The sequence below is a fragment of the Equus caballus genome, chromosome 31 (assembly GCF_041296265.1).
Source record: "Equus caballus isolate H_3958 breed thoroughbred chromosome 31, TB-T2T, whole genome shotgun sequence".
NCBI lineage: Eukaryota > Metazoa > Chordata > Mammalia > Perissodactyla > Equidae > Equus > Equus caballus.
Genome location: NC_091714.1, coordinates 7,672,673 through 7,700,462, shown reverse-complemented (window position 1 = coordinate 7,700,462; position 27,790 = coordinate 7,672,673). Strand labels below are relative to the sequence as shown.

The 27,790-nt window shown below is 44.4% G+C and overlaps 1 protein-coding gene across 8 annotated transcripts in view; it reads right to left on the bottom strand.

The window, feature by feature from the left end:
- Positions 1 to 1,170: 1,170 nt before the first annotated feature.
- Positions 1,171 to 27,790, bottom strand: part of PRKN (parkin RBR E3 ubiquitin protein ligase) — a 1,205,440-nt gene continuing 1,178,820 nt past the window's right edge. For all 8 annotated transcript variants that reach the window (XM_005608125.4, XM_005608126.4, XM_070256476.1 and 5 more), the window contains 2 exons: positions 9,159 to 9,276; positions 1,171 to 3,585 (listed from right to left, as the gene is read on the bottom strand). In XM_005608125.4, coding sequence (XP_005608182.2) covers positions 3,473 to 3,585; positions 9,159 to 9,276 — 231 coding nt within the window. In that variant the 3' untranslated portion in view covers positions 1,171 to 3,472. The remainder of the gene's footprint in view (positions 3,586 to 9,158; positions 9,277 to 27,790) is intronic.

Here is a 27,790-nt window from a genome sequence, read left to right as displayed (position 1 = left end):
ATCAAGGACATATGGTGGTGGGACCACCCAAAGAATGACGTTGGCTTTTCCCATATCTCCTGTTTCTTTTTGAATAAGCATTCCACATCTGTGCTTATTCTTTTCCAATTCACAATATCAACTCTTTACTTTACACCCTGGAGATCATCTGCATAACAGCTGGATCTTGTCCCATCAAGCCTTTCAAACACAGCTGGCAACTTATCTTTACTGGAAAACCTCTAGGACTGTGTAGAAGATAGTCCAACACATTTACATCCACCATGAATCAGCCACCTGCCCCTACCATGAGATCACTAAATCTATGAATGTAGACTCAGACACTCAGTCCCGGCATTTGCAATTAGTTTGCATTAGTTTTGTGTTTCTGGTTAGTTTGCTTGTGGTCTCCGCCGACTTGTTCATTTGTTAATAATGCAGAGCACTGCCTGAGTGTGAGGCCCCGTTCCAAGCGCTTTATGTGAATTAATTCATTTAGTTCTCATAACGACCCCACGAGCTGGATGCTTGTATTGTCTCTAAAACTCACACATAGGTAGATGGTGGAGTCGCTCCCTCATCCACTTTTTCTGCTGCGTCTCTGCTCTGTCAAGACCAGGGCCATCATTCCTAGAAACGTTCTATTTCCTCAGAGCATTTCCTGTGGCGTTTGGCAACTGAGGGTCCCTCAGGATGTGCTGCTTGCCTAATAGATGTGTAGGAGCTCTCCAAGAACGTTCCAGTCCAGATCACTCTAACATGAGCTCACTGGGGAATGAACAATGGGTGGCCGCTGAAACAGTTCTAAAGAAATGCAGTGTCAACACACCCACACTGAGAGCAATGCAAAGTCACTGAGCTTTTCGAAAATGACATTACAGGGAAAATCCTTGTGGTCTTTCCCAACTCAAACTTATGTTTTAAACACTGATTAGAAAAGTTTGCTGATGTGGCAGGAAAGCGAATGTTAGATTTTTAAACGATGGTTTGCTTTTTAGAGCCCTTTAAAATTTTAATAGCATTTAAGAAACCACTTGATTTTACAAAGAAAAAGGACCAGAGTTAATCTAGGGCTGGGAACAGAGATCAAAATGGCCATTGCCTCTCCAGGCCACGAGCCATGTGTCCTGTGCTTCCCTCCCACCCCTTCAGCATTGATTGAAAATATAGCTTCAAAGATGGACTCAAAAGCTATTTTGATGCTTTTATTGACAATTTGAGTACAATCTTAGTCAAGTATTTCTTTACACATTTCAGAGAAAAATAGAGATTCTTCTGCAAAGACTTTATTTCTATTCTTCGGATGTATTCACATTTTGTTACATCATTCAAGCTCAAACACGTTATAGTGGTTTGTGATTCACATTCATTTATAGTGGCTATTTTTTCTTTAACTTGTTTTAAGAATCAGTATTCTATTCTGAAAAGAAAAATACATAAAGACACCCATGAGGGAAGGAACGGAGTACCTAGGGATTTCTATGGTGCCTGAACACATGGGAGCAAACCTTGTTCAGGCATCCACACCCAACAAACCATGCAGATTTGGAAGAGGCAACAATGGCAGCATCATTAAAACCAAAAGCTTTGGAAGACATAAAATGCTGGGTGCTCCACATGACGGAGGGTGCCACTTCATTTGTCCTGTCGGGTCAGTGCAAGGAGGTGCTACTTACTGGGATTGTCAGTAACATACGGGCAGGCCCTGGGTGGGTTCCAGACTGAGCACTGACACCAGCCGTTGGGATGTGCGGGCTCGTGCCTGTTGACCTTCCTTCTTCTCACACTCACAGACATTGGTTCTCCATTATCTCTAAATAATCTTTAGGCTTCCTGACATGAGTCGGGCAGCCTTGGGGCCATGTTGGGGAGGTTGAATTTTTTGACAAAGTGAAGCCAAATGAGGCTGTTAATGTTGATGTGGCTGCCACATCCTCGTCTTGTCCCAGGCGCAGAGCCCCTGAGGGTAGGACTGTCCCTGGATGGAAGGTTAGGGAACCAGGGACAGATGCCTCTGGGAAATTTTCTGGGGTCATTCCCTCTCTCCTCCCAGCAAGGATTTCTGGTGCTCCATCTACAAAGAGAAGCCCTGCTACCGATTTCAAAATTTCCAGGGTCCCTAAATCCAAAAGGGATCCCATGTGCTAGTGAAACTCACTGTGCCCTTAGTTATGGTCACAGTTTTCCTGAGAAGACAGATGATGAGAACAAAAGACAGCGGTTTACCCTTTGTCACCTGCATACCGTGCTGCCGAAAGTGAGGTTTGTTGCATCTAAGTGTGAATACATCTCTTTTTGAGGTGTTGTGAATGCCTCAAAATAAAAAAAAGATGAAAATCTGGTCAACACTCCAGTTCAGTCCATGTTAATATTTGAGTGTGAATTTACCATCTTAGAGAAAAGAACTTTCCATTGGAGTAAGCCACTGGGTGGGCAGAAACCCCGGGACTTGCAGATTGGAGGAAAAGAGTGGGTAAGCAGAAAGAGCATAAACCCTCCTGATAGAGAGTCAGGCTACCTCCTGAGATAGTCCTGGAAATGCGCCTTCTTTAGACATTCTGCTTTAGTGAGCTGCACTTTTGTTAACATTGAGAATCATTACGAAATCATTTCTAAATATGTCTTTATAGGCACCTTATCCATTAAATTTACAGTGAAGCCAAATGTATTAGCTTATTCTCAAAGCTGCAAAATGAATGTTTAAAATCAAATGATAGATTTTGCAATATTTTTAGAAAATCATCTTTCTAAAGTTGCAAGTAATTAAATGGAATGAAAGAGCATTAAGTTTTGATTTCTTCCCTATAGTTTAAACATTCAACATCAAACTAACTTTCATATTTTCTCACTTAGTTGACAAGCCGATTTGTGTGAAGTTGATATTTCATCCATGCAATAAAGAAAGGTAGAATTCTTGGGGATAAACACATAGTTTTGACTATTGTCTGCAGTTCTTTGGGAATAGATGTTCTCTGAAAATTTAAATAAGAGCATTGTTCTTAAAGCAGTGAATACAGTTCTGAGAATCCATTAACAGGCCATCTTACAGAGAACCGCTGACAATAGTCCCTCGAAATGATTTCTCACCTCACAAATGGCTTTTTCCCAATATTTGCTAAAGGCAAAATGCAGAAATTAAACCTGAGAAATCGCTCTCTACATACTTAGCCAACTTGACTTGAATTCACTCAAGAATGACAACCGATACAAACGATGGAAGTGCAATTTGATCTGTGTTCTGGTATTTGTGTATTGCTGAGGCTTGCGAATACTGATGGTGGTCTCACCCTTAGCTTTGCTGTTTTTAATGGGCACAATGAGAGGGATGCTAGGAGCATCTCTTGTAACTTTGTTTTGGTGATTTTGTAAAGAACTTGAAGTGTGTGTGTGTGTGTGTGCGCGTAGAAAGCAAAAGTGGCACATGACAGTAGGACACTTTGTGTGTTTCCAGGCAGGATGGCGGCTGAGCCCTGCCGTGTTGCAGCTGCTCCGGTTACACGTCGAACCAGTGGTCCCCCATGCAGGCGCGGTTCCACTCGCAGCCACAGTTCCAGCACCACTCGAGCTGGCACTGGGACTGCGGGCACTTCATGTGCATGCATCCTCCTGTGGGCAGACGGAGGACACAGGTAAACTCCTGGAAAACACTCGTTCCCACACCAACACGGTGTTCAAGAAATGACTTTCTAAAGGAATCATCACAAGCAATCCAGCGGTAGAATCTGAACCGAGGAAAACAAATCAGGGCGCACACCAGGAAGTTCTAAAGTTATGACAGTCATTACGAAATGAATGGAGCATGCCACTTTCACTGAGGATAAATTTTAGTTTATTTTTTTTTGGTGAGGAAGATTGGCCCCGAGCTAACATCTGTTGCGAATCTTCTTTTTGCTTGATGAAGATTGTCCCTGAACCAACATCTGTGCCCATCTTTCTCTATTTTGTACATGGGACGCTGCCACAGCATGGCTTGATGAGTGGTGTATAGGCCCACGCCCGGGATCTGAAACTGTGAACCCCGGGCTGCCAAAGTGGAGCATGTGAACTTAACCACTATGCCACTGGCTGGCTGCCCCACTGAGGACAAATGTTATTCGTAAATTAGTGTTTATTTACTTCTCTTGAAATGGGATTTAGAGACAAATGCTTTGTGTTGCACAGATAGGGGTCAATTCCTTATGTAAATATATATTAAATTGATTATTTAAAATATATATTAATATGCTTAATGATTTAACATATAATACATAATAATGTAAATATAAACTATGAGCATTTTTATCGTTTCTTTAGTGTTACTTGACGTGGAAAAATTCACAAAAGAGGAGTCGGGATAGCTGTCTTAAAAATATTAAATTGGGAACACCTCCCTTTATGCTATTCACGATTTCATTTAAGATGAGAAGGACAGAAAGAAACCAGTGAATGATGTTGGGGACTCTACATAGGTTCTCATTTACTCCTCAAAAGCATTTACTCTTATCTTGTCAGATAAGATTATTACTCGGGTATAGATTTCTCTCAAGGTCATTTAAATGATGAAGCCTGAGATTTACCTATGATCTGTGTGCTTCCAATGTTCTCTCTTTCACAGAACAGGGCCTGTTCAGCATGAGACGTAAAGTCCCTTATCTGGGGACTTATTTTGGGATTCCACACCTCCCCCATTTGTTGAACATATTCTTTATTTGCTTCTGGGGCTCAGACACCAAGTCTGCCGTGAAGTGAAGAGGGAGTCGTTTGTATGAAGTTATGTGTCAAGAATCGTTTCTGACCGCATTTGCCGGGTAATCCAGGCAAAAGTAGCTTCTTTGCTTGAATCCTACATTGTGTTGAATGTGCTCCATTATTACCAATTACACGGTTAAGTAATTTTTTCTTGCCAAATTTTCCAAGTGATTGCTTTAGCACTGTCTCATTTTTACTATTAGAAACCCAGCAAGAGAATTTCCACTAATTTAAAATATTTATGAATATGTAACTAAACGCATTTGTTTTAGGGTAATTTAAGGGTATTTAACATTCCATACTTTTCTGCTTTTATCTGGTTTGTTTGAGAGATCATTAAAAAATTACAAATATGTGGGGCCAGCCCTGGTGGCCTAAAGGTTAAGTTTGGGGCATTCCACTTTGGTGGCCCAGGTTCAGTTCCTGGGTGTGGACCTACACCACTTGTCTATCAGTGGCCATGCTGTGACGGTGGCTCACATGCAAAAATAGAGGAAGATTGGAAACAGGTGTTAGCTCAGGGTGGATCTTACTCAGGAAAAAAAATACAAATATGTGGAAAACAAAGGGAAAAACTCACTTATGACACTTTTATCTTAATATTTCCCATTTAGGAGTACACAATTACAGGACTTTATTTTCAACACTTATCTAATTATTGTACACTTATGATGCAAATAACATACCAAAGTAAGGCAATACTGTATAATCACTTAAGTTTCTCTGGAATATCATAGACAATTCTTAAGCAATACATTCAAATTCAATGAAATAGTAAAGTGATGCTAAATGAAAGGTTGAGAATGTTTTCCTATTATACCAGAATCTGAATGGATGTGGAATATGAGCGTCACAAATAAGATTTTATTATGGAATCTTGAATCACAATGGCACAACAGAATAAGAAGAAATGAAATAGGAAGAGACGATATTCACGTTATTAACTTTCTTTCCCTCTTGGTGCTTGAGAGACGCAAAGTGATTGCTGGAGCCCATCATATGGAGAGGCAGCAGGGACTCTAACGCTAAGGCTTCTCCAGCTTAAGAGCAAATGTGAGCAAGAAGCTGCTGACAACTTTACACTAATTTGTGGATATTTAAATGAAGAAAATACAGCTTCTCTTTTAGAGAATTCTGTCTGCTGACTGATGCTCACGCCATGAAAAGGCCAGCCTGTGCCCAGTCAACACTATGGCCCGGCTGGCAACTTGTCTTCCCAATTTAACGAGAGAGTAGAAGTTCTTCAACAACCTGAAGGCAAATTTAACTGGCAACAGACACCTACTGATCAGAGAATGGACCCAGAATCTCATCTGTGAAGTGGAAGTGATGGAAGAAACTTCTGGAGATTGGAGGGGATTATAAGAGAAGTGCCAAGGTTTAGCCTGTGTTGACAATGGAAATAATTCCCATTATCACCACAGCTTTGCTGAAGCAAGAACAACTTTTCTGGGATTCAGCTGAATATGCAGGAGACCATGAATTTAGGTTGAGCACCAGGTAAGGAAGCTAGCTGTTCCTGCTAACAGGGCCTACATTTGTTTCCCTTGCACATTTTAACAGTTTAGACTCTCATTAATAAGCTTAATGTACCAGCTTTTCAGTTCCCAGGGTAAAAATTTATAGGTGAAAAATTAGTGCTTTCTATTTATAGTACATCACAACGTTTCAAAGAAGTAACGAGATTAGGAACATTTCTATAGTCATGAATCAGTGGACTTCTTTGATGCCGTGGGCCACGGCTGCCAGTGTGGTCTCACTCAAAAGGCAGATCTGACCGAATCATTTCCCGGCTTCACAGCCTGGAATGGCTCCCTGTCTTCTGGAGTCAAGTCCAAGCCCTTCACCTCATTCCGGGCCCTTCCTTCTCTATCCTACCCTATTCAGCATACGCTCCTGCCATGCGTCATCGAGGAACTCCAAAGAACTGGGCTTCCTGCCCACACGGGTGTTTCCTGTTTACACTCGGTGCCTTCACACCTGTTGTCTGCCTAGAAGGCTCCTCTCCCACCTCCTTGACTGGCCCGTGTGTACTGATCCTTCAGCTCTCGGCTCAGGTATCATCTCTTCCAGGAAACCAGCTCTTAGCCCCCAGGTCTTTGTGCCCTTCTAGCTTGCTTATCATAGGTTATAAAAATATCTGTGTAGGTGTCTATCGCCTTTTCTCTCTACTTTTTAAATCATCAAACATTTTTTTGTGAGGTTCTCTCCCAGGCCCAGGAGATAGATAAGTTTCCTGATCTTTGATAACAGCAACATGGCCTCTTCCTATTTAATTGGTGTTCTTTAAATACTTGTGAAATGGAGCCATGGCCCATGTTCATCAACACTGCATGTCCTCTCTGGGAAGAGCTTTGAACTTTCGCTTCCATTGCCCCTACAACACTGCTCAATCGGTAAGGACTAGAAAAATTCTTTCCTCTGATTCCATTGATGTCTTCTTTTTAGAGGTGCATGCCAACGCACTGCATTTGCCAGGAGTGTTCCAGCATGCAAAGGAATAACAATGACTCATGGAGTAAATTTTTTTTTTTCCTGGGAGACCATTGATTCAGAACTAGGCACTTGGCTCGTTCCTGCTACTCTGGGATGCGTCAGTACTGTCTTGTTTGTATTAAGGAAGACTTTCTAAAGGACATGTCTGAGGAAAGAGAGACTGGAGTGCCCATCATGGGACTGCCGGGTTTCACTCCACAGCAAGCCAGCTCTTAGCAGCCTACACACCAGGTGTAGCCAATGCTCAATGAAGAGGACGTGGGAGGAGCTGTCCCTGGTGCTTCATTTTATGCTGCTGACTCTACCTCACACTTGCATATATGTTTCCCATTTAGAAAGGACTCTGGGTACTGGGCTGTGATGGCTTTAAGCTGATTGACATGTCCAAGATGGATGGCAGTGGGTCACCCGCTGCTTGCTGTGAGCTATCAGAGTCACCATGAATGGGGCAGCCCAAAGGAATACTCTAAATAGAGACTAGGGTTTGACTTCAAACAACACTGCAGAGCCAGGGAGGGACACAGAATGATGGCTGACAGACAGCGTGATGAACACCGGGGAAGGTCAATGAGGGGCATGAAAATCCATAGCCACAAGCATGGAGCCCAGCTGGTCCCCCTCTCAATGTCCTTCACCATATTACATGGGCCACTTGTCTATTAAGGCAGCAGCTGGGAGGGGAGAACTTCTGCTTAAGAGGTCTCACAAGTCTCCTCAAAGCCATGGTGGCCCCCCAGCACTTATGAGGAGTAGATGTGACCGCATGTGTAAGGAGGGGGACTGAGCCTTCCCATGAGATGCTGCCCTGGGTTTACGGTATCATTAGGGAAAACTATCTGAACATGGATGCTGGTGTTTCTAAGACTGCAAAATGGGCAAAGTGGGACATATATGTGGGCTCCTGACAGACTTTGACTGTAGTTAATGTCATTTAATCCAGAGGTATCTCCAAGTTGTCATTTCACATTCTTAAAATTTAGAGAGCAGTTGCCGGAAGGCCACAGAAAAACTCCTATTCGAAAACACATTCCGGCAGAGATATTTTAATGAAGGAGCCAGGGGTCATAGCGATATAAGGCACTAACTCTCTCACAGCAGAGATGGAGCAACCAAAGCCCAAAATGTGTTCCAGGGTTCAAAGGGATGTGAATCACTGTGATAGGAAAAAAAAGAATTTTGTGGCCCTAAAAACTTGGGAAGCAACTGGTTAAAAAAAATTAAACAAATTTCTCTGCAAAAGGAATTCTCAAATGCTTTCATTGGCTAATGCATATTGTGAATGGAGATAATAATAGTGGCTTCCTCATGTGGTTTCTGTGAAGGTTAAACAATCTGATGCTTACAGAGAACTTAGAACAGGCATACAGTAAACGCTCACTACAAGTGAGTTGTTTTGGTGGTTGTTGTTATCCAAGAGAGGGATAGAGTAGGAATGACTTGGCAAACTTACTGGATGTGGTGATCTCCTCCTTTCCCCACTGAGTACCCATGGACACCAGAGTACCATGGAGCACAAGTTGGGAAACATTGGACTGGGGAGTTTCTCTGGCATCTTTGCTGTTGTTGCTGTTAGAGTAGTGAACAATTTATCACACACAAAGTGTCTCATACTCTTAATAACAAATCGTAATAAGGACAATTGGTGTTTATTCAGTGCTTTCTCTATGCCAGGCTCTGGGCTAACCATTTGTCATCCATCACGTCGTATGACTCTATTATTGAGAGGCAGCTTCTTTCATCATCTCTGTTTGACAGATGAGGACACGTGGCTTAGGAGGTTAAGAAACTTGACATGAGAGAGGAGATTCAAACTCTGGCCAGATGGCTTCAAAGTCTCTGTGCTCATCTGCCCTGTTATAAAACCCTTGTAGAGTTCCTGACTGTTATAACCACGTACCCAACGCTCTCCAAGAAGAGCTCATCAAATGCCCACTTTCTGGGCAGCCCAGACTCACCATTCTTTTCAACTGGCACATGGCAACGAGGACAGGGCTTAGTGGTTTTCTTGATTGTTTCTTTGGAGGCTTCCTCCCACCGGGCTTGCTCTGCCGCCCTCTCATCAACTCTGTAGGCCTGGGTCGATAAAGACAAAAGGAGGTGAAATTCAGATCTTTATACTGGGATTGAAGTGTTGGTTCCTTGAAACACTTGTTTCAGAAATTCTTAGAGATGGAAGTGCCTTCAGGCAAGAAGCTCAGACATAAATTCACTTGAAAAGTGGCAGACAGGGTTGAACACGCATGGAACGTGGTTGTCTTGGCATGTGGCCTATGCTCACAAGCTAAGAAAAGACTGCTCAGTTTTACAGTGTGAGGTCCTCTCTTTTGTTATTTTGAATGAGTGTAGTAAATATCTATCAGGCACGTAATATGCAGTCAAGGTGATAAATGCTCTTAAACACTTGTTAGATGCTTCATTAGGTCAGAATACTAGTTCTTACTTTACGTGGAGGAGTGGAGTTAAACAATTGTTCAAAGCTGATAAGTGAGAGAGTCTGTGTGACTCCAAAATCTTTACTTTTAAACGTTTTTCTACATCTTGTTATCTTTCATTCTTACTCCTGGAAAATGGGAAACTCCAAATGTCACAGAAGGGACAGGAGCAGGAGCAAAGAAATCAAGTCGGTGTGACAGAGAAGAAGGCAGTGGGAGTTGGGAATGGCCAGAGACTAAGACTGTGGGCCCAGGAGTCAGCTGCCTGGGTTCAAATCCCAGGTGGGTGACTTCGGAAACATCCCTTAACCTTTCAGAAAGTCCTCATCTCTTAGATGGAAATAAAAAATGCCTAATGCATCGGGTCCATTGACGATTAAGTGAGTTAATTTCCTTAAAGACTCAGAGCGAATATCTGACACATATTGTTGAGTGATAATATGAATTACCTCAGGGTCTATAACACGGCAAGCTCTCAAAAACGTTTGCTAATATTATTCACATCAGAGAACTAAATTGCCCCTGACTCTTACCATGAAAAGGAGGCGAGATTTCAAAGGAGCCACTGCAGGTATTCATTCTGCACCTGTCTAATAGTTAAGGCACCTCAGCCTCCTCCACTGACGTCAATATTGAATGACACGTGCAGAAAAAGGATTTTGGTACATTTTTGGATTCAGTCCAAGAACTTTGTGGTCTCGAAAACATTTCAAAACATTAATCCAAACAGAACCCTCCATCTCTTCCTCTCCAGTATTTAACAATATTTTCTTTTATGCTTTAAAATTAATACGAACATGCAAGTCATTCTATTACCTTGTAGCGACTCTTTTAAAACATTCTCAGAGCTACTTTTAGGTTAAGAAACTACTGAAAATAACTTGAAATATAGATTAGTGAAGAAATCAAATAACATGAAATGCTCTAATACTCTGATATTACTCTAGTAATAATACTGATAATACGTTACAAATTTATAACATATTATTTTTCACACTTTGATTTCCAAATTTCAGTTGATCTTCACAATCACCCAGAGAAATCAGTTGGGCAGATGTCAAGCTTATTTCACAAACAAGACCTCTGAGTAGTAAAAAAGTCAAGTGCCAGGTTCAAGGATGCTCACCTCATATATAGTAGCATCCATGCCAATCAAATGCAAAAGTTTGGGGAACCTGAAGGATGGAGACCCAAACCAGAGATGCTCACTGTGCGGTCCACAGCACTGTGCTTTGAGAATCAAACTCTGCCCAGCACCATTGCCAGTTAGCAGGTTTTCTAGATGGTGAGAGTAAAAATAAGAGGTATGGGGATGCCTATGCTCAGAAACTGCTACCTCAGCAAGCTGTCATCCTCCAATTCCACAGCGCAGTGAGGGACCTAGATAAGACGTGGGATCTGGTGAGTGGAACCCTTCACCCCAAATATGAATCCAACTTTTATCATTTCATCATCAGATTCTAAATATTCTTGAAATGTTCAAGTTTTTCAGTCTTTAAGAATGAAGTATTGTGGGGTAAATAACTGTGTTTATACCTAAGTTGCAGCATTTTATGGTTTTTATAGTAATTGGAATTGACATTTCTGTTGTTTCCAACAGAAAGTGAATTCGTCCACAGCCAAGATCATATTTGCTTCCTCCTTGTATCTTCAGAGTCTGGCATAGTGCCTGGGACCTAGCAGGCACTCAGTACATTTTAGCTGAGTGAGCGAATGAATGAATGGTGCAACCAATGAAGGTAACAACTTGACAGTCATCTGGAATAGGACCCTGTGAATCAGGAGGGGCACACGGCATGCATCCCTTATGGTGGTCACTGGGGTGAAACCAATTTCTTTCTGTCACTTACCTATCTCATTCACAAAGGAAACGTCCTTCAGAACTCAGAGGGTACCATGCGATTTGTGCATGCTTTGTTAGAATAAAGCAGAGTCAGTTTAACAGCTAAGAAGCAACCACAGGTCACTGAGAACTTCATTTGGCTCTGGGACAACGTAAGGACCACTCATGGCTGAGAGCGTGGTGATAAAGCTGTGCTTAATGAGACCCGCTGCAAGATTTAGTAAGTAGGTTTGTATCTTAAGTACGTGTTTTCCAATTGGCTCACGTTCACCTGTGGTCCTAACCCTCAGTGATACATAGCAAATACCATATGTACATACCCAACTGTATGTTCCAAGCTTTTGTTTTTCCTTCTTCTTCTTTTTTTTTTTTTTGGTGAGGCAGATTGGCCCTGAGCTAACACCTCTTGTCAATCCTCTTTTTGCTTGAGGAAGATTCCCCCTGAGCTAAAATCTGTGCCAATCTTCTTTTATTTTATATGTGGGATGCTGCCACAGCATGGCTGATGAGTGGTGTAGGTCTGTGCCTGGGATCCAAACCCGTGAACCCTGGGCTGGCAAAGCAGAGTGCACCAAACTTAACCACTATGCTACTAGGCTGGCCCTTCCAAGTTCTTCTTTTTAAGGCCCAGGAGCATTTAACTTTGTAGCAATGGTTTAGAATTGCTTGCCGGGGGCATACAGATCAGACAAACATATAATTTTACTTATTAAAAACTAAGTTCAAAATGCTGCTTTTCAGCAATATGGCACACTGCATGTGAAGGGCAATTTCTCGCAGGTCTATACACCTAAAATGCTGGATGAAACATGGAAGAAAAATCTTTGCTTAATGCATTCTGATCTAGTGGGGAACTAAGGGAAATCCCTGAAGATCAGAATAAGAAGGGAAAAATTCTCCTCGTTAAGAGAGGGAAGAACCTGGTGTTTTCTGTGGGGCCATTTTCCTAGTCCCAGGCTGCCCACAGTGTGGGTCTTTACAGGCCCTGAGAGTATAGACAGAGACAAAATTTGGGCCAGAAGAGGGTGGAATGGAACTGAATTTTCCCATTACACACAGACGACTGAGGCTCCTGAGGGGTGACACCAGCTGATGACCTAGGAAAATCCTTCTGAGAGGAGAGAATTGATAAAGAATTGATGAAGATATGTGCCGTCTTGGCCTTGGTTCTATGGCAGGGCAGGTTGGGGAGACAAAGTTTCTCTGAGAATTGCTAACCACCAAGCCTCATACACAAGAGCTTGTGAAAAGAATTCATACTACCTAATTAGCTTAAAAAATAACCCAACTCAAAAAATTCATCTGAAATAGTCCTGGGTTGGTAGTGTATCCAGGAACCTGGCTGAAGCAAAAATATTTTCCATTGAGTATTGCACTTTAAAAAGCCAAATCTCAATGAAATCACACAAATAGAACTCCAAGAAACCTGTGATCCCAATTAAAAAGTCACCAAATATAAGAGAAGCCAAGCTACCATGAGTGAAAATGGTAGAAACACCAAACTGCAGAATATAACCAGCAAAGGTTGTAGATATTGGAATGATCAGCAGAGTGTACAAAATAAATATATTTGATATACTTAAAGAAATAAAAGAAAGTATGGAAAGCATAAGAAATAAGAGAATACCATAATTAACCAGGCAGATTAGAAAAAGAAACACATCTTTGTTTTGCCCATTTTTCTAGACACAGAAAATTAATGATTAAAATTAGAAATTTAGTTGATGAATTACATAGCAAATTAGATACAAATGAAGAAGGAACTTGTGAACTGGAAGATGGAGCTGAAGAAATTACATAGAATGCAGATCAGAGAGCAAAAAGTGCAAAATATGAAAAGGAGATGAAGAGTTAGAGAGAATAGAGTGAGAAGGTACAAAACGCGTCTAGAGTTCCAGAAGGAGATAACAGAGAGCATGAGGGAGAAACAGTATTTGAACAGAGAGTGGCAGAGAAAATACAGATTATCTACAAAGAAGTTGCATTATTCTGACAGCTTATTTCTTAACCCATGGATGCTAGCAGACAGTAGCATAATATCTTTAAGTACTGAAAGAAAATACCAGCCTACTTAGAATCCTATATGAGCAAAATTAATTTTCAAGAATGAGTATGAATAAAAACACTTTCAGACATAAAATACAGAGTCTTTCTCATCAACAGACCTTCACTAGAGAAAGATCCAAATAGGATAAAGTCCAAAAGGAAGATATGAGCTGCAAGAAGAAACTGTGAGCAAAGAAAATGCTAAGCGTGAGCAAGTCAAGCAAATATTGACTATATAAAACTATCAAAATAATGCCCAATTTGTTGGTTAAAAGAAATCAAGGTAGAACGAAAATGCTGGAAGAGATTACCATATAAGTGAGAGAATTAAGTAGTTCTAAGGTGCTTGTATTATTTAGGCTGATGATCATTAGACTTTGTTACATTAATATATGTTTAAATTTCTAGGATAATCAGTAAAAAAAAAGAGAAAGAATTTTGTTTCTAAACAAGAAAAAATAGAAAAAATAGAAAAAAGCAAACAAAAAAGTCAAAAAGAAGATAAGATGAAAGTATACAAATATTGAAGAAATAGATAGTATGAAACAAAGTGGCAGAAATGACTACAAATATCTTAATAACCAAAATAGGGCTTGTGGACTGTAATCTGGAGCAGGGGTTGGTAAACTGAGGCCCATAGGCCAAATCTGGTCTGCTACTTGTACTGTAAATAAAGTTTTATTGAAACAGTCATGTTCATTCATTTACACGTCTATGGCTACTGGCAGAATTCAGCTGCAAGCAGTTAAATTTTAGTAAGAAGTTAATGAAAATACAATGTAATTTTTTTCCCATCCAGGCTAATGGACCACTGAATTCTCTTCAGGAACCTCTTGCATCCCAGGGTGAGCACCTGTTCCAGGAGACAGGTGGTTACAAGTAAGCCTATAACATCCTGGCTACAATAGCAAGAAATTATAAACAACCCAGGTGTTTATCTACAGTTGATGGGAAATGTAAACTGTGGTCTATTTATAACGATGGAATACTATACAGCTGTGAAAATGAATGAACTCAGGAAGACACATCAACACATTGAATCCCCAAACATAATGCTAAAAGAAAATAAAGCAAGTTGCAAAAGAATACATGCGATATAATTTCTTTTATATAAAGTTGAAACACAAATTTGTGATAAAATAGTACGTATGCTTTAAAAAAATACTCCATTAGATAGCAAGAAAACATAAATGTATGTTAAAACTCAAAAGACACATAAAGGGTGATTCATATAAAATGTAGGACCGTGGAGACCTCTGGGCATAAGGAAGGCAGGGTAGATGCGAGGTTCATAGGGGACTTCCGAGATCTGCTTGGCGATTTGCTTCCTACTGGGGGCGGTGGTGCATGTGTGTTCATCTCATGTCTTGAAAATTACTATTCTTTCAGTTATGTATGTTAAATATACCATTTCATAATATATGTGTTATATATGTACATACACAGAATATGCTTATTTTTTCACATTAAATGGGTAGAAAAACAAACATTATAAATATGTGGAGTCAAAATTACAGTAAAATAACTTTTTGATTTTCTCATTTTTGCTACTACTATGTGGTTGTGATCACTATTTAAAGATATATTTCAAAATATAGGTATTCATTATGAAATTTTTCTTTTTTTGAGGAAGATTAGCCCTGAGCTAATATCTGCTGCCAATCCTCCTCTTTTTGCTGAGGAAGACTGGCCCTGAGCTAACATCCATGCCCATCTTCCTCTACTTTATAGGTGGGATGCCTGCCACGGCATGGCTGGATAAGTGGTGTGTAGGTTTGCATCCGGGATCCAAACTGGCGAACCCCGGGCTGCCTAAGTGGAACGTGCGCACTTAACTACTGCGCCACTGGGCCGGCCCCCCATTATGAAAATTTTGAGAAATAAAGAAAGCATAAAAAAATGACAAAAATCATTGGCAATCCCTCACCAGTTATAACTACTGTCCACATTTTTATGTATTCCATATATACTATGCATATTATTTGTTGTAACCCAATTTTCTCCCATAAAATATATTGTGAACGCTTCCCCACATCATTTATAGATATACACGTGTGTGTAAAATTTTAGCTTGCATTGTGCTCCAGCGTGTGAAAGCCCCCAGCTCACTCAGTCAATCACAGACTGCAGGCAATGCAGATGGTTTCTTATCAGTCTGAACAATCTTGAGATAAATGTTCTTAGAGAGGAGTCTTTGCTTTGCTCTTTCATGGGAGAGAGACAAAAATTATGGCAGAAGAAGTGAAATAATTTGCTCTCAGAATACTGATTTTCCCTGTCTTCTTTTCTGATCCCCAGAGCGTACAGGCCAGAGTGACCTGAAGACCCATGAGACGTCCACTAGGATTCCTCCCAAAGGGCTGTGTCTCTATCCTCCCCAGCAGTGAAGTCCTTTCATATTAGGGCACTCCACACTTAAACCTGGGAGGAATAACTAAATACCCTCTGTGCAAGCATTTACACACTAGCGTGAACTGAGTCATCAGATCTGCCAGTTTGTCTGCAGTAGCTCAGGGAAGTGGGCGGTGGGCAAGAAGGTTTTGGTACATGGGGTGGCAGAGGGAAAAGGAAAAAGCTGGAGCAGCAATTTCTAATGCTTTCACCTTCAAGGATAGGCTTTGTCATCATTTCCGTTACAGACTCCCATATTTTAAAGAATTGTTTATGAAACAAAACACCTTCTCTTCCTTACGTTAAATGGACGTATAGTTGCTGCAATATTACAAATACGGAAACCTCTATTACCCATTCTAAGGGTCAGTTAGGATCTGGAGCCTTGAGTTGGCACCTCCTGGGCTAGGCACGCATTGCTGCAAAGGGAGAGATGGGTTCTCCCAGGACACTGAGGGGCAGAAGAACCCTGGGCAGGCCAGTGGGCAGGACTGGGTACCAAGAGGGGAGGTGGGGGTGGGACACAGAGGACAAACTTCTCCTGTTGATAGAGTGACCATATGTCCTGGCTGGTCTTGTGTATTAAACATGCCTTTTTATTTTGACGCTTTGATCTCTGTGGCCTTGCTGACACTGACGGACTGCCCCCACCCCCAGGGCTAGCTAATTCCGACAGATAGTAAAGACTCAAGGATGCCTTCCATATGTAAACCAACCAACCCAGAGCCCATACCCCAAATGCCTCCTCTGTTGGGCTCTCAAACTCTGGGGCCACTATGCACCTGCCCTGGTCACACCAGGCCCAGTAGGGACAAGCAGGGACAGCCCCTACACCCCAGAGCCCACTGCAATTATTCAAACTAGCCAACCCCAAGCCTGCTCGCTCTCTTGCCCATTCCATCCCAGGAAACCACAGTAAAGCTCTTGTCCAACGTTTTCCATCTCTCCCGCTGCCTCCTGACCAACCCTGGCCCTTCCCCATGTGGCCTTGTATGGCCTCACCTGCCCCCTCCGCTTGAGATCTGTTAGTAACAAACTATCTTTCAAAGGCAGTCATTTCCTGATCTTTGGCTGTAGTATACCCGAATAACAAAATCTGCCTTTTTAAACACCTAGGATAAAACTAGTATGTATCTATTGACCTGGCAAAATTATTGAAATGCCCTTCTGTCTCAAAAGTGCCCTGGTTTCCATAATAGATCATTGGGTCCCATGCTCATTAGCAAGCCAGTCTGCTCTGCCAGCAGCAGGGCCTGGGGCCTGAACCGTGCGTGGTACACAGTAGGGGCTCAATGAAGGCTCACTGACTGGCTGACGGTGGCTTCCTCGTAGGGGAGGATCGCTGTGCATTCTCTATGGTTTCTGTGCCTCCCTCATTCCTGCCTGCTGTTGTTATTGGGGACAAGCTCTGCTCTGTTGTATCTGGAAGACGAAAGACAAGAGAGAGAAAACGGACTGGCCCAGGAGCAGGGTCAAGAGAATCAGAGCAAAGACAGCCTCGGCTACCCAGGGACCAGATCTAGTTCCGGATTCTGTCCGTGGGCGGCTTATCAGTGACATGAATCTCAGCCCAGGAAGATGGCTCGATTTTCATCACTTTTTCTACATTTATGGGACCGAAGTAATATAGCAAATTTCTCAAGTAATAGAGGCTGGTGGTCAACCCCAATCAATGCAAACACATATGCAATTTGATTATAAACTCTGGATAGCAAACCAGATTAACCAGTTTAACAAACTGATAAAATGCAGAGTTATGGCTTTAGGGCTTCCTGATTCAATATTCAGGTGTCATGGTGCAGGCCCTGAGAGATTAGCTTTCAGGCAAGTCAGGGGAGAGAATGAGTAATCAGCCAAACTCTCCGAAACAGTAAAATCAAGTATAATTCCACAGGGAAGCAAAGGTGGAAAGAGGAAGCCCAGAGCAGACACACTGTGATTTCAGAGCAGACACACTCAGCAGCAGGCCAATCCAAATGCCGCCCGAGATGCAGCTGAGCATCCTTTCCCAGGTGGCAATGCTGAGCACCTTGGTAAAGACTCCATCTAGCTCTCTTTAGGGGGAAAGGGAACATCTCCTTGCCCTTTTACCTTTTTCTGTCAGAGGGGGTAAATCTGGGTCTCAGCCGCCTGCTCCCCAGGCAAGTGGAAAGGGAGGCCCCAGCCTTGCTCACGCCCAGCTCTCCTTTCCTTTCTGGCGCGCCCCTTCTTCCCTTCTGCTCCCGCTGCAAGATTCTGTTATGGTGCCAGCTGTGAAGATTTCAGCAGTCCTTTCTTCAGACACAGTCAACTCATGTACCTCTCTGCTCTCACAATGCTTTGGTGTGTGTATCCATTCCTGCATGTAGCACTCGGGATGGTAAGGAAGAGCTTGTGTGTCCACATCCACTCTGGACAGTGAAGGCCTCAAGCTCAGCGCTGCTGGCTCAGCCATCTTCATCCCTCAGTGCCTAGCGCAGTCTGGGCTCCCAGGGGCCACTCCAAGCACCTGGACTGACCGGCTGAATGGCTGCAAGGGGCTCCGCTGCATAGGTCACTGGAAGACAGGGCATGGCTTCTAGTCTCAGAATCTGAAAACCCAGCTGGGAGATAAGATGCAAACAGGGGGCCCCTCCCAGAGTAGCTGGTGTACAGGAGGAACGCCAGAGGAGAAGACAGGAAGTGCTGTTGGAGTCTCTGAGGAAGGAGGACTCCGAAGGGCGACCAGGAGAGATGAGATGGAAGCAGCATCTGACAGGTGCTTTTGCAAATGAGGGGTAGAATTTGAATAAACACAGGGGGGAACAGGACCGCTTTAGAAAAAGGGAATGTCATGACCACACACCAGGAACACGAAGAATGTTAAATTCATGAGTGAACAGGGCAGGAAAGGCATGTATTCAGGAGATGTTTGATGCATCATGTGGAAACTAGCAAGAGACCCAGAGAAGCCTGCAGTGTTAGAAACAGAGGACACAGACATTATTTTATAGGCAAAGAAACACAGAGAGAAAAATAGGTTGTAGGCAGATTGCAAAGGGTCTTAACAGGTTTTTACTATAATAAGAAGTGCCATTTATTAAGAACCTACTATGTGCCAGAACCCAAGGAACAAGGCAAAATGGCAACTGCATGAAATGCTTTTTAGCACCATGCTGGTGGGGTTTCTGATAAGCCCGCCTGACAGTCATCCAACCCTCTCTTGGGGGAAGTAACTCCGACTACCTACCTCAACTGATTAGGGCCCAGGAGTTTTACAGCCTTGAAAAGTTAAAGGTTAACTTGTAAAGAGTTGATAAGATACGATAGTTGTGTTTTTTTAGTGATAGAGAATATATGCCCAAAGGTTACGGTTTTATTGCCCCATAAACAGTTCTGTCTATAACTTAGTAACCATATTTCAGCATTCTTTCCCAAATGACTCAGTATTCTCTTCCTCAGATGCTCATGGAACCAGCTCTCTTGTTCTTTTGCTGGTTTGCCCACTGAGTTGCTAAATAAGACTGGTTTGGGCTGATACGAAACCATGTCCAAGCATCATGTGGGACAGCTGCAAAGCTGTGAGCTCCCAGTTTGCAGGGAGTAGTTCAAGGGCTGGTCCAGGGCCCTGGAGCAGAGGAGAGGAGCAGTTTGAAGAAGAAACAGTAACAATGTCTCTGTTATATTAGAAAGGGTGCTCTCTGTGGCAGAGGCCTCAGTAGACTGTTTAATGTAGTAACTCTAGCCTCTCCGCTAATAGTTGATATCAACTATTTTGGCAGAAGAAACGGCAGCTTTGGGAAGCTACAGAACTTGTCCAAGGTCACATGGCCTGTGAGCAGCGGAATCAGAATTTAAACCTTGAGCTGTCTGATTTCATACATCTGGCTTTTCCTACTATAATTTCTTTCTTTCACTATGATGTCACATGTTGCAAAGAGGACTAAAGGATGGAAGGCCATGACAATGTTGTGGCGCCGTTCCACAACAACTTGCGGCCCAGGGGTGGCAGGGGGAAGCCTTCACTTCCTCTGCCATCAGCACCAGGCCCCTCAGTGGTGGAGGTGCGGCCAGCCCGAGGCTTTCGCTGGAGCCACTCGCTCGGCTGTGCGGCTGTTTGCCATCACTGCGATCTGGCCGCCTCTCACTTCCGCCTGACCTGCTGAAATTGTTCTCAAAAAGGACGCGAGTGGGGCCCAATTGCCCAGGCCGTGCCTTCTCTCTTTCCTTTTCTTCTCTGACTGTCCCCCTGCACTTAACACTTGCCAGCTTCCTTCCTCCCTGGCAGGACTGAGCCACCAAGAAAGCCCCCACCCCCACATCAACATTTTTCTTGTTACTTCCTAGCTTCACCCAGTTGGATTCATGTGGCTGGAGAGCCAGAGACCCACATCCCTGCTGCTGGCCTAGGTGACAGTGGGGAACCAAGAAACACAACTCTGGAACATCCTGCTAGTGGGCTATCTGTGCCTGGGAGACTGTGCTAGACCCCTGGGGGGAAAATGGCTGTCATCAAGCCCTTTCTACTGAGATCTTTGCTTAACATCCTTTATGAGCATCCTTGATACTGATGTTCAAATCCTTCCAGAATGATTGCAAGCAGTGGCTGGAAGCCCACTGCTTCAGGATCAACAAGGGATTTTTAAAAATACAGATTCTTGTACGCACACGCTGGAGGTTTGGATCCAGCAGGTCTGGAGTGGGGTTGAGAAATTTGAGTCCTTAAAAACTCTCCAGGGGCTTGTGGGGCACAGAGGGGTTTGGGAACCATCTCATTTGGGCCTGGGGAAGAGCATGATGTTTAGTTGGATAAACTTACCCTCTGTTACGGCTTTAGTCATCGAGCTGTAAAGCAATGACTTGTCACTGTGTTGCCAGGAGGTGAAGGTCGCTTTGCGAGTGAGCATTATTGCCCCACATGCAATTAACTGTGGCTCAGATAGGGCAGCGGAACAATCAGGGTAATTGTATAGATCTCTGGGCCTGCTTCCCGTTCACCCCTCAAGAGGAGGAACGGCGTGTGAGTGCAGTGCATGTTTGTGTGGGACATGGAGGGCGTGGAAAGGGACAAATCTCTCTTCTTACATATTTGGTGGCTGAAAACAGCAATTCCCTATATATCTTCAAAATGGCCTCAGCAAGGTCAAGTATTGGCGTGATAGCCAGTCTGTGGCTTCAGAAGGGACCACGGTTTTTGTTTCTATGGTGATAACTGTTAAGTGACCATTTAGAGGTGTCTACACCAGGAGAAGTGGTTCAGAGCAGGGTTTGGAGTCATCATGCCTGGGTTTAAATGCCAGCTTCACTCTTGACTTGCTGTGTAACTGCGGACAGATGCCCAACCTCAGTCTCTGCTCCTCCGTGAGTATGATGAATGTGGTACCTGCCTCATAATAAGACAAACATGCAAAGAGCCTAGCACAGAGCCTGGTGTCCCCTCAGTGCTAAGTTCGTATTTTCCATGATCACAGTCTTTATTATTTTGTAGTCATCACCATCATCTCTCACTTAGAGAGACGGCACTGTCAGACTACAGGTGTTTGTATCAATTGAAAGACTGCTGAAGGCCTGGGCTGACCTGAAGTCTCCTTTAAAAAAGACAAGCAAATCCTAGAGCCCTCATAGAATGCAGAAAATTTGTGCCTGTGCGATACTGATGATATATATGTAAGTTAGAGCAACTTGAGAGACTGTTCACATACATGTCATCTTTCCTACTTTAGGAAACTTATCTGTGACACTTGTTTAGCCAATAGTTGGACAAGCATATCCTAATTCTGAAAGAGTCCATTTACATCTGTTTTCCAAAACGGATCAGATTGCCGTTAATCCCTGAAAACACAGTTGGCTTAATTCAGATGTGAATGTTTTCATGTGAATGCCAGCTTTGAAGTGTCACCCGGCCCGGTGGTGTAGTGGTTAAGTTCACATGCTCTGCTTAGGCAGCCCGGGATTTGCAGGTTCGGATCCCCGGCGTGGACCTATACACTGCTCATCAGGCCATGCTGTGGTGGCATCTCACATACAAGAAATAGAGGAAGACTGGGACAGATGCTAGCTCAGGGCCAATCTTCCTCACCACCCCCCCACCCCCCAAAAAGACAAAAACCCCCAAAACACTGAATGCCCAGATAATATTCACTTGCCAGATAATTACTGAAAACTCCCACCCACTCGGAGAGTAGCCTTCCTAACCTTCCCGGAGTCATAGTAAAGTCAAAACTGATGCTCCAGTCGAAGGCCACTGCTTGTGAGTAGCGTGCCCCCTACTGGCGAGACGGAACACTGCATCACCTTTCAGGCAGGAAGATGTCAACAGAACTTCTTTTGTTGTTCTCACAACATTCTTGAAACTATTGCTATCTCTTTTGGGGGGAATATATATATATATATTTATATATTAAATATACATATTAGGAAGAAATAATTCTATATATTTATCTACCTTTATATGTATATATTTAGAGAGAAATCATCAGAGTGCCAGGAAGTAAGCAGCCTCTGCCGAGTGCTGGGTGGGCTGCCAGGCCACACCGTCCCCACTAAGTTCCAAACTTCCAAGGCTGTGGTTTTTAATGCAATCTGGAAGACTATCTGGGACGCTAGCAAGAACAGTGGTGACGTCTTATTAGTGCAATGCGTACCAGCACCACCGTGGGGCTAGATCTCATATAGCACCGCCCCATGGGGTTTAACTGCTTCATAAGGGGCCAGAAAGTAAACAGTGTCTGTTAGCCTATTTTGAGATGGGTCGGGAAATGGACCAACACAAATATTAAGTGGCAAGATTATTAATAGGTATCATTTATTGGGAATTTTAAAGAGCTTTGTGTTCAACTATTATCACAAGTTGACAAATGGAGAAAAGTGCCCTTTGGCAAGGAAGATGAGCTAACTTAGAGTTTTGGTAAAGGAGAGCTCTGTTCCGTGGCTTGCTTAAGTCAGTAATTACTAAAATTATCAACATGGACAGGATTTTGAATATGGAGGCATCCCTAACGCAAAGAGGAAGCCGGAGCAGAGAACAAAGCTTGTCCTTTGTGTAAAGTGTAGCTATTCCGGGACAAAGCCGACTATTGTCTTTGCCGGAGCTGGCACAGAAATCCATTCATTTGACAGACGTGTGTTGGGTGCCCATAAGGTGCCAGGCACTCTTCTAGGTACCAGGGATACATTAATAAACAAAAGGGATGACAGATAAAGAACAAACAAAACCCCTGCCTTGTGGCACTTACGTGCCAGCAGAACAATGGCTCTCAAACTGTGGCGCGCATCAGTGGCACCCGCAGGGCTTGTTCAAATGCAGGTTGCTGCAGATCCACCTCTGACAGCCCTGTCTGGTTTCTGAACCAGTAGGTCCGGCGCGGGGCCAAGAATTTGTGATTGAACATGTTCCCGGGTGATGCGCATGCAGCTCACCTGTGGGCTACCCTTTGAGAAGCCTGCATGTGAATGTGCGTGAGTTCTAGCACAAGTTGTTTCAAGTGTGTATGTCCAGTCTCCCCAGCCTGATGTAATCCTGTGAGGGGCGTGTACGATGGGACAAGGATAGGTGAGGAAAGCACTACGTTATTCTGCTCACGCTGTGATTTGTTGGGTTCTGGACCAGGCATTATGCCTGCATTGTTTCATTAATTCCTTTTGATTTCACACTATCATAGTATAGATGAGGAAAACATGGCTTTGAGAGGGTACACAATTCACTTCATGATTCCCACAGCTGGTGTATCAGTCAGGGTTCTCCAGAGAGACAGAACCAATAGGATATATGTACATATACATAAAATATATGGATTTATTTTAAGGAATTGGCTCATGGGATTGTGGGAGCTGGCAAGTTTAAATCTAATGGGCAGGCCAGCAGGCTGGAAAGTCAGGCAGAATTTCTATATTATGGTCTTGATGCAGGATTGGTTCTTATCTGGGAAACCTCAGTCTTGGCTCTTAAGGCCTTCAACTGATTGGACGAGGCCCACCCACATTATGGGTAAGTGCCTTTACTTAAAGCCAATTGATTACAGATGTTGACCACATCTATAAAATACCTTCAGAGCCACACCTAGACTAGTGTTTGACCAAACAACCGGGCAACATAGCCTACCCAAGTTGACACAAAAATTAACCGTTACAGCTAGCCATGGCTAAAACTCATATTCAAGACCAGATCTGTTTGCCTTCCAAACCATTCTGCCTTCCCCTGGATTCCTCACAAAATAAGGCTGGGCAGAGAATAGAGGCACTATTAGTTCTTGCTGAGAGAAATTAAACATAAACTTGGAAAATGACAATGATCTACTTAAACGGTGCTAGAGCTTCATGCTTGCATTCGACAGTTGCTTCATTCGATAGGAGGCAGTCACATAGGGCCGAAGAACCCCTGTCCCCACAAACGGTCTACCAGCCAACTGTGGATGACAATATACGTATACTCCCGCCATTTTTAGTCAATCCGTGGATAAAGGGTTTGTTGTAGCCAGGACCCAGCTCTGAGTTTGTCAAATCTGCACCTTGCTCAGTGCTGCTCCCGTGGGGACAGTCCTTCGATTCCCCCCCCCTCTTGTCCGTTGAAAGTGGGCAACACGCCTTTTTTCTCCGAGTCTCTTCTCTTTCGGGCACCCTGGGTTGCGGAATATATTATTTCCCTTAAGGATGTAGCGCCATCTGGTGGGTTAGCGGCGCTCTGCGGATGTTTGTTTCCCTCTTCCCGCTCCAAGAGGAAACGCTGAGAATTGACAGGGCATCCTTTCCAAGGGTGGAGATGAACCAGTCCCCGGGGGTGTGTGTGTGCGTGTGTGCGCGCGCACGTGTGTGTGGTGTGGTATGTCTGTGGGGGATGTACGTGCAGTGTGTATGTGTGATGTGTGTGTTGAGGGGGTGGTATACGTGGTGTGGGTGTGTGTGCACACACGTGTGTGTGGTGTGGTGTGTGTGGTATGTCCATGGCGGATGTACGTGGGGTGTGCATGTGGTGTGTGTCCTGGGGGTGGGGTGGTGGGGTGGTATGTGTGTGGTGGGTATGTGTGTGTGTGATGTGTGTGTGGCAAGCGTGTACATGGGGGATGTATGTGGGGTGTGTGTGTGGGATGCGTGTGTGGGATGCATGTGTGGGATGTATGTGGGGTGTGTGCCTGTGGGATGCATGTGTGGGGGATGGGTGTGTGGGATGGATGTGGGGTGTGTGTGTGTGGGATGCATGTGTGGGATGCATATGTGGGGTGTGTGTGTGGGATGGGTGTGTGGGATGGATGTGAGGTGTGCGTGTGGGATGGGTATGCGGGATGGGTGTGGGGGGGTACGCGATACCGAGTTTGTGGAAAAATACTTCCCACACTACTGAGCTGTTCCAAAGCTTGTTTAGGATACAGGAGACGGACTTGCAAATTCAGGTTGGGATTACAGTTAGTCCTTCTCTAGCGAGTGGGCCAGGATTCCTGAAACCCCTCTGGGTCCAGAAGCCACAGGGGCAGCCCCGTGTCCAGCTGAGCTGCCCCTGCTTGGGGAGGTGCTCCAGAGCGGGGCTACCCGGGATGGGGAGGGACTCCGGGCAGGTGTCTGCGAGGAGGGCTGAGCTCTGGCTGGGGCCGAGGTAAGAGAGCTCAGGGGACCTGGCAGAGTGCGTCCCTCAGCGTGGACACCAGGCTGGGAGGAGCTCAAGGGGCTGGGGGCCTTCTGGATGGGGGAGAAGTCCCCTGGGAGAGGCTGAAGCCCCAGGGAAGTGCTGCAGTGGGGCTCAGTGCGCGCTGTTTCTAGAAGAGAAAGAAGAGAAAAAGAAAGAAAAGAATTTCTGCAGGACAGGAAGGGGTTCTTGGAAAGACAGAGACCTGGGTCTGCTTCCCCAGTACGTTTGACATGTTAACGTGTGTGTGTGTGCGCGCGCGCGTGCACGCGCGTGTGTGCCTTCATTTATTTATCAATGTTGTCCTTCATTTTCTCTCTCTATTGTGCCTGACATTTTTAGCATTCAGCCTTAAAAATACCCAAACACCAAAGTTTTGCCATTTTTTCGTACTTTACAGTGCCTAAAATGCTTACGTACATTCTCATTTCGTTATTTATAGCTCAGTAGATCTTACTGGCCCCATGCGGCAGGTGAGGAAAAATGCTTAAGAACTTGAATGACTTGCTTGGAAGTGGAGGAAATCATACAGGTTCTTTTGAAGACCAGCCCAGGGCCATTTCTGCTCCCAGAGCCAAGCTTTCACACACACTAGGTGCTAGGTGGAAATGCGCCGCGGAGGGTCTGGGGTTGTCTTCGGCATTTAGGGACAAGCGGAGGATGTGTCTGCATTTACTGGGATCGATCACAGTCACTACATGTCTGCATGTCCACCACACTGTATACCCAGAGTCACGGATTTCAATGAAGTGGCATCATTAAGCTGTTTCACTTAAGCCAACGAGCGATTCAGGAACTACGCTTGAGTAACTGGGGGCCTAGACCTCCGGGAATAATACATTCCCCCCGTCTCCCAATTCTGGGGCTGCACTTGCGTGTAACAGCAGTAAATGGCCCAGAGATAACTCTGCGAAGAGAGGCAGTGGCAAAATATATCCAGGGATCCATCACTGTTTCACATTCCTTCACCAGGGGAGGCATGTGTCCCAGCCTCTAGTTATAGACCTGAGGAGATCGGGGTAGGGATTATGGGTAAGGGGCGATCAATTGGAGATTATTAATCTTGTGTCTTTATTGTTGGCTCTAGCCTAGGCATCCCCTCTCAGGGTGTCTGTGCATCCGTTCCTTCACCTGCTGAATACTTCTGAGGAGAAGTCCAAAGTGAACTTGTCATCTCTCCCTGGACACCCTACTTTTTTTTTTTTTTTGCTGAGGAAGATTCACATCTGTTAACTAACATCTGTTGCCAACTCTCTTCTTTGTTTGCTTGAGGAAGATTAGCCCTGAGCTAAGATCTGTGCCAATCTTCCTCCACTTTATATGTGGGTCACTGCCACAGCATGGCTGATGAGTCGTGTACATCCGCACCCAGGATCTGAACCTGTGAACCGGGGCCACCTAAGTGGAGCCTGCCAACTTAACTACTATGCCATGGGGACAGCCCCTGGACACCCTACTTATGTTCCTGTGTTTCCTCTTGCAGTGAATGGCACCACCACCTGCCCTAGTTAGAAATTCAGGCATCAACATTAACTCATCACTTCTCTCATCCCATCTCCAATTCATTGCCAAGATCTGTGGATCCTACCTCAAACCCACCACCTCTCTGTATTCCCCTCCTGCTCTCATCAGTACTCCATGTGTCTCTCTAGTCCTGGTGCTGGTAATGGATCCTCTGTTGCACCCAGCCCCACTCCACCTTGGCACTCAGGTACGGGTTTCCCCAGCTGCTGGGAGTTTTGGCTGCTGATGGATCTCTGCTGAGATGCTATCTGGGACTGTCCCTAAGTCAAAGAGCACTGCCTCACTCAAGTCCCAGCCCCTTGTGGAGGTGGGGACAACCCACATCCAATGACAGATGGTTGCATGCAATGGACGCATGCTAAAGGCCAGCCTCTAGCCCCCTTGCCTCAAGGTGAGACAACTCTCAAGAGCCATCTCGTGAGATCCCCCAGGATCCCCCTCCCTTCATCTTCTGCAACTCCATCAGTTCAACGTCTCCCTCCACTCAATCCTTCTTCCTTCTCTTCCTAAGGCGTTGTTCCTGAGAGCAGTCCCCAAGATACCTCTCATATGCAAGACTCAGAGGCGGTTCCGCTGGGAACTTGACCTATGACAGCTGGTACCAGGAGTGGTGCTAGGAGACAAACTCCGAAATGGGGGGTGAGTTGGACACGTGCCAGCTAGCTGCCAAAGGAGAGGCCATTACTGGTAGGAGACGAGCCCTGGAAGGTTTGAGTGGGGTCCAGAGCTGCAAAGGGCTGTGCAGCAGAGTCAGGCTGCAGTGCAATCAGTCCTGTC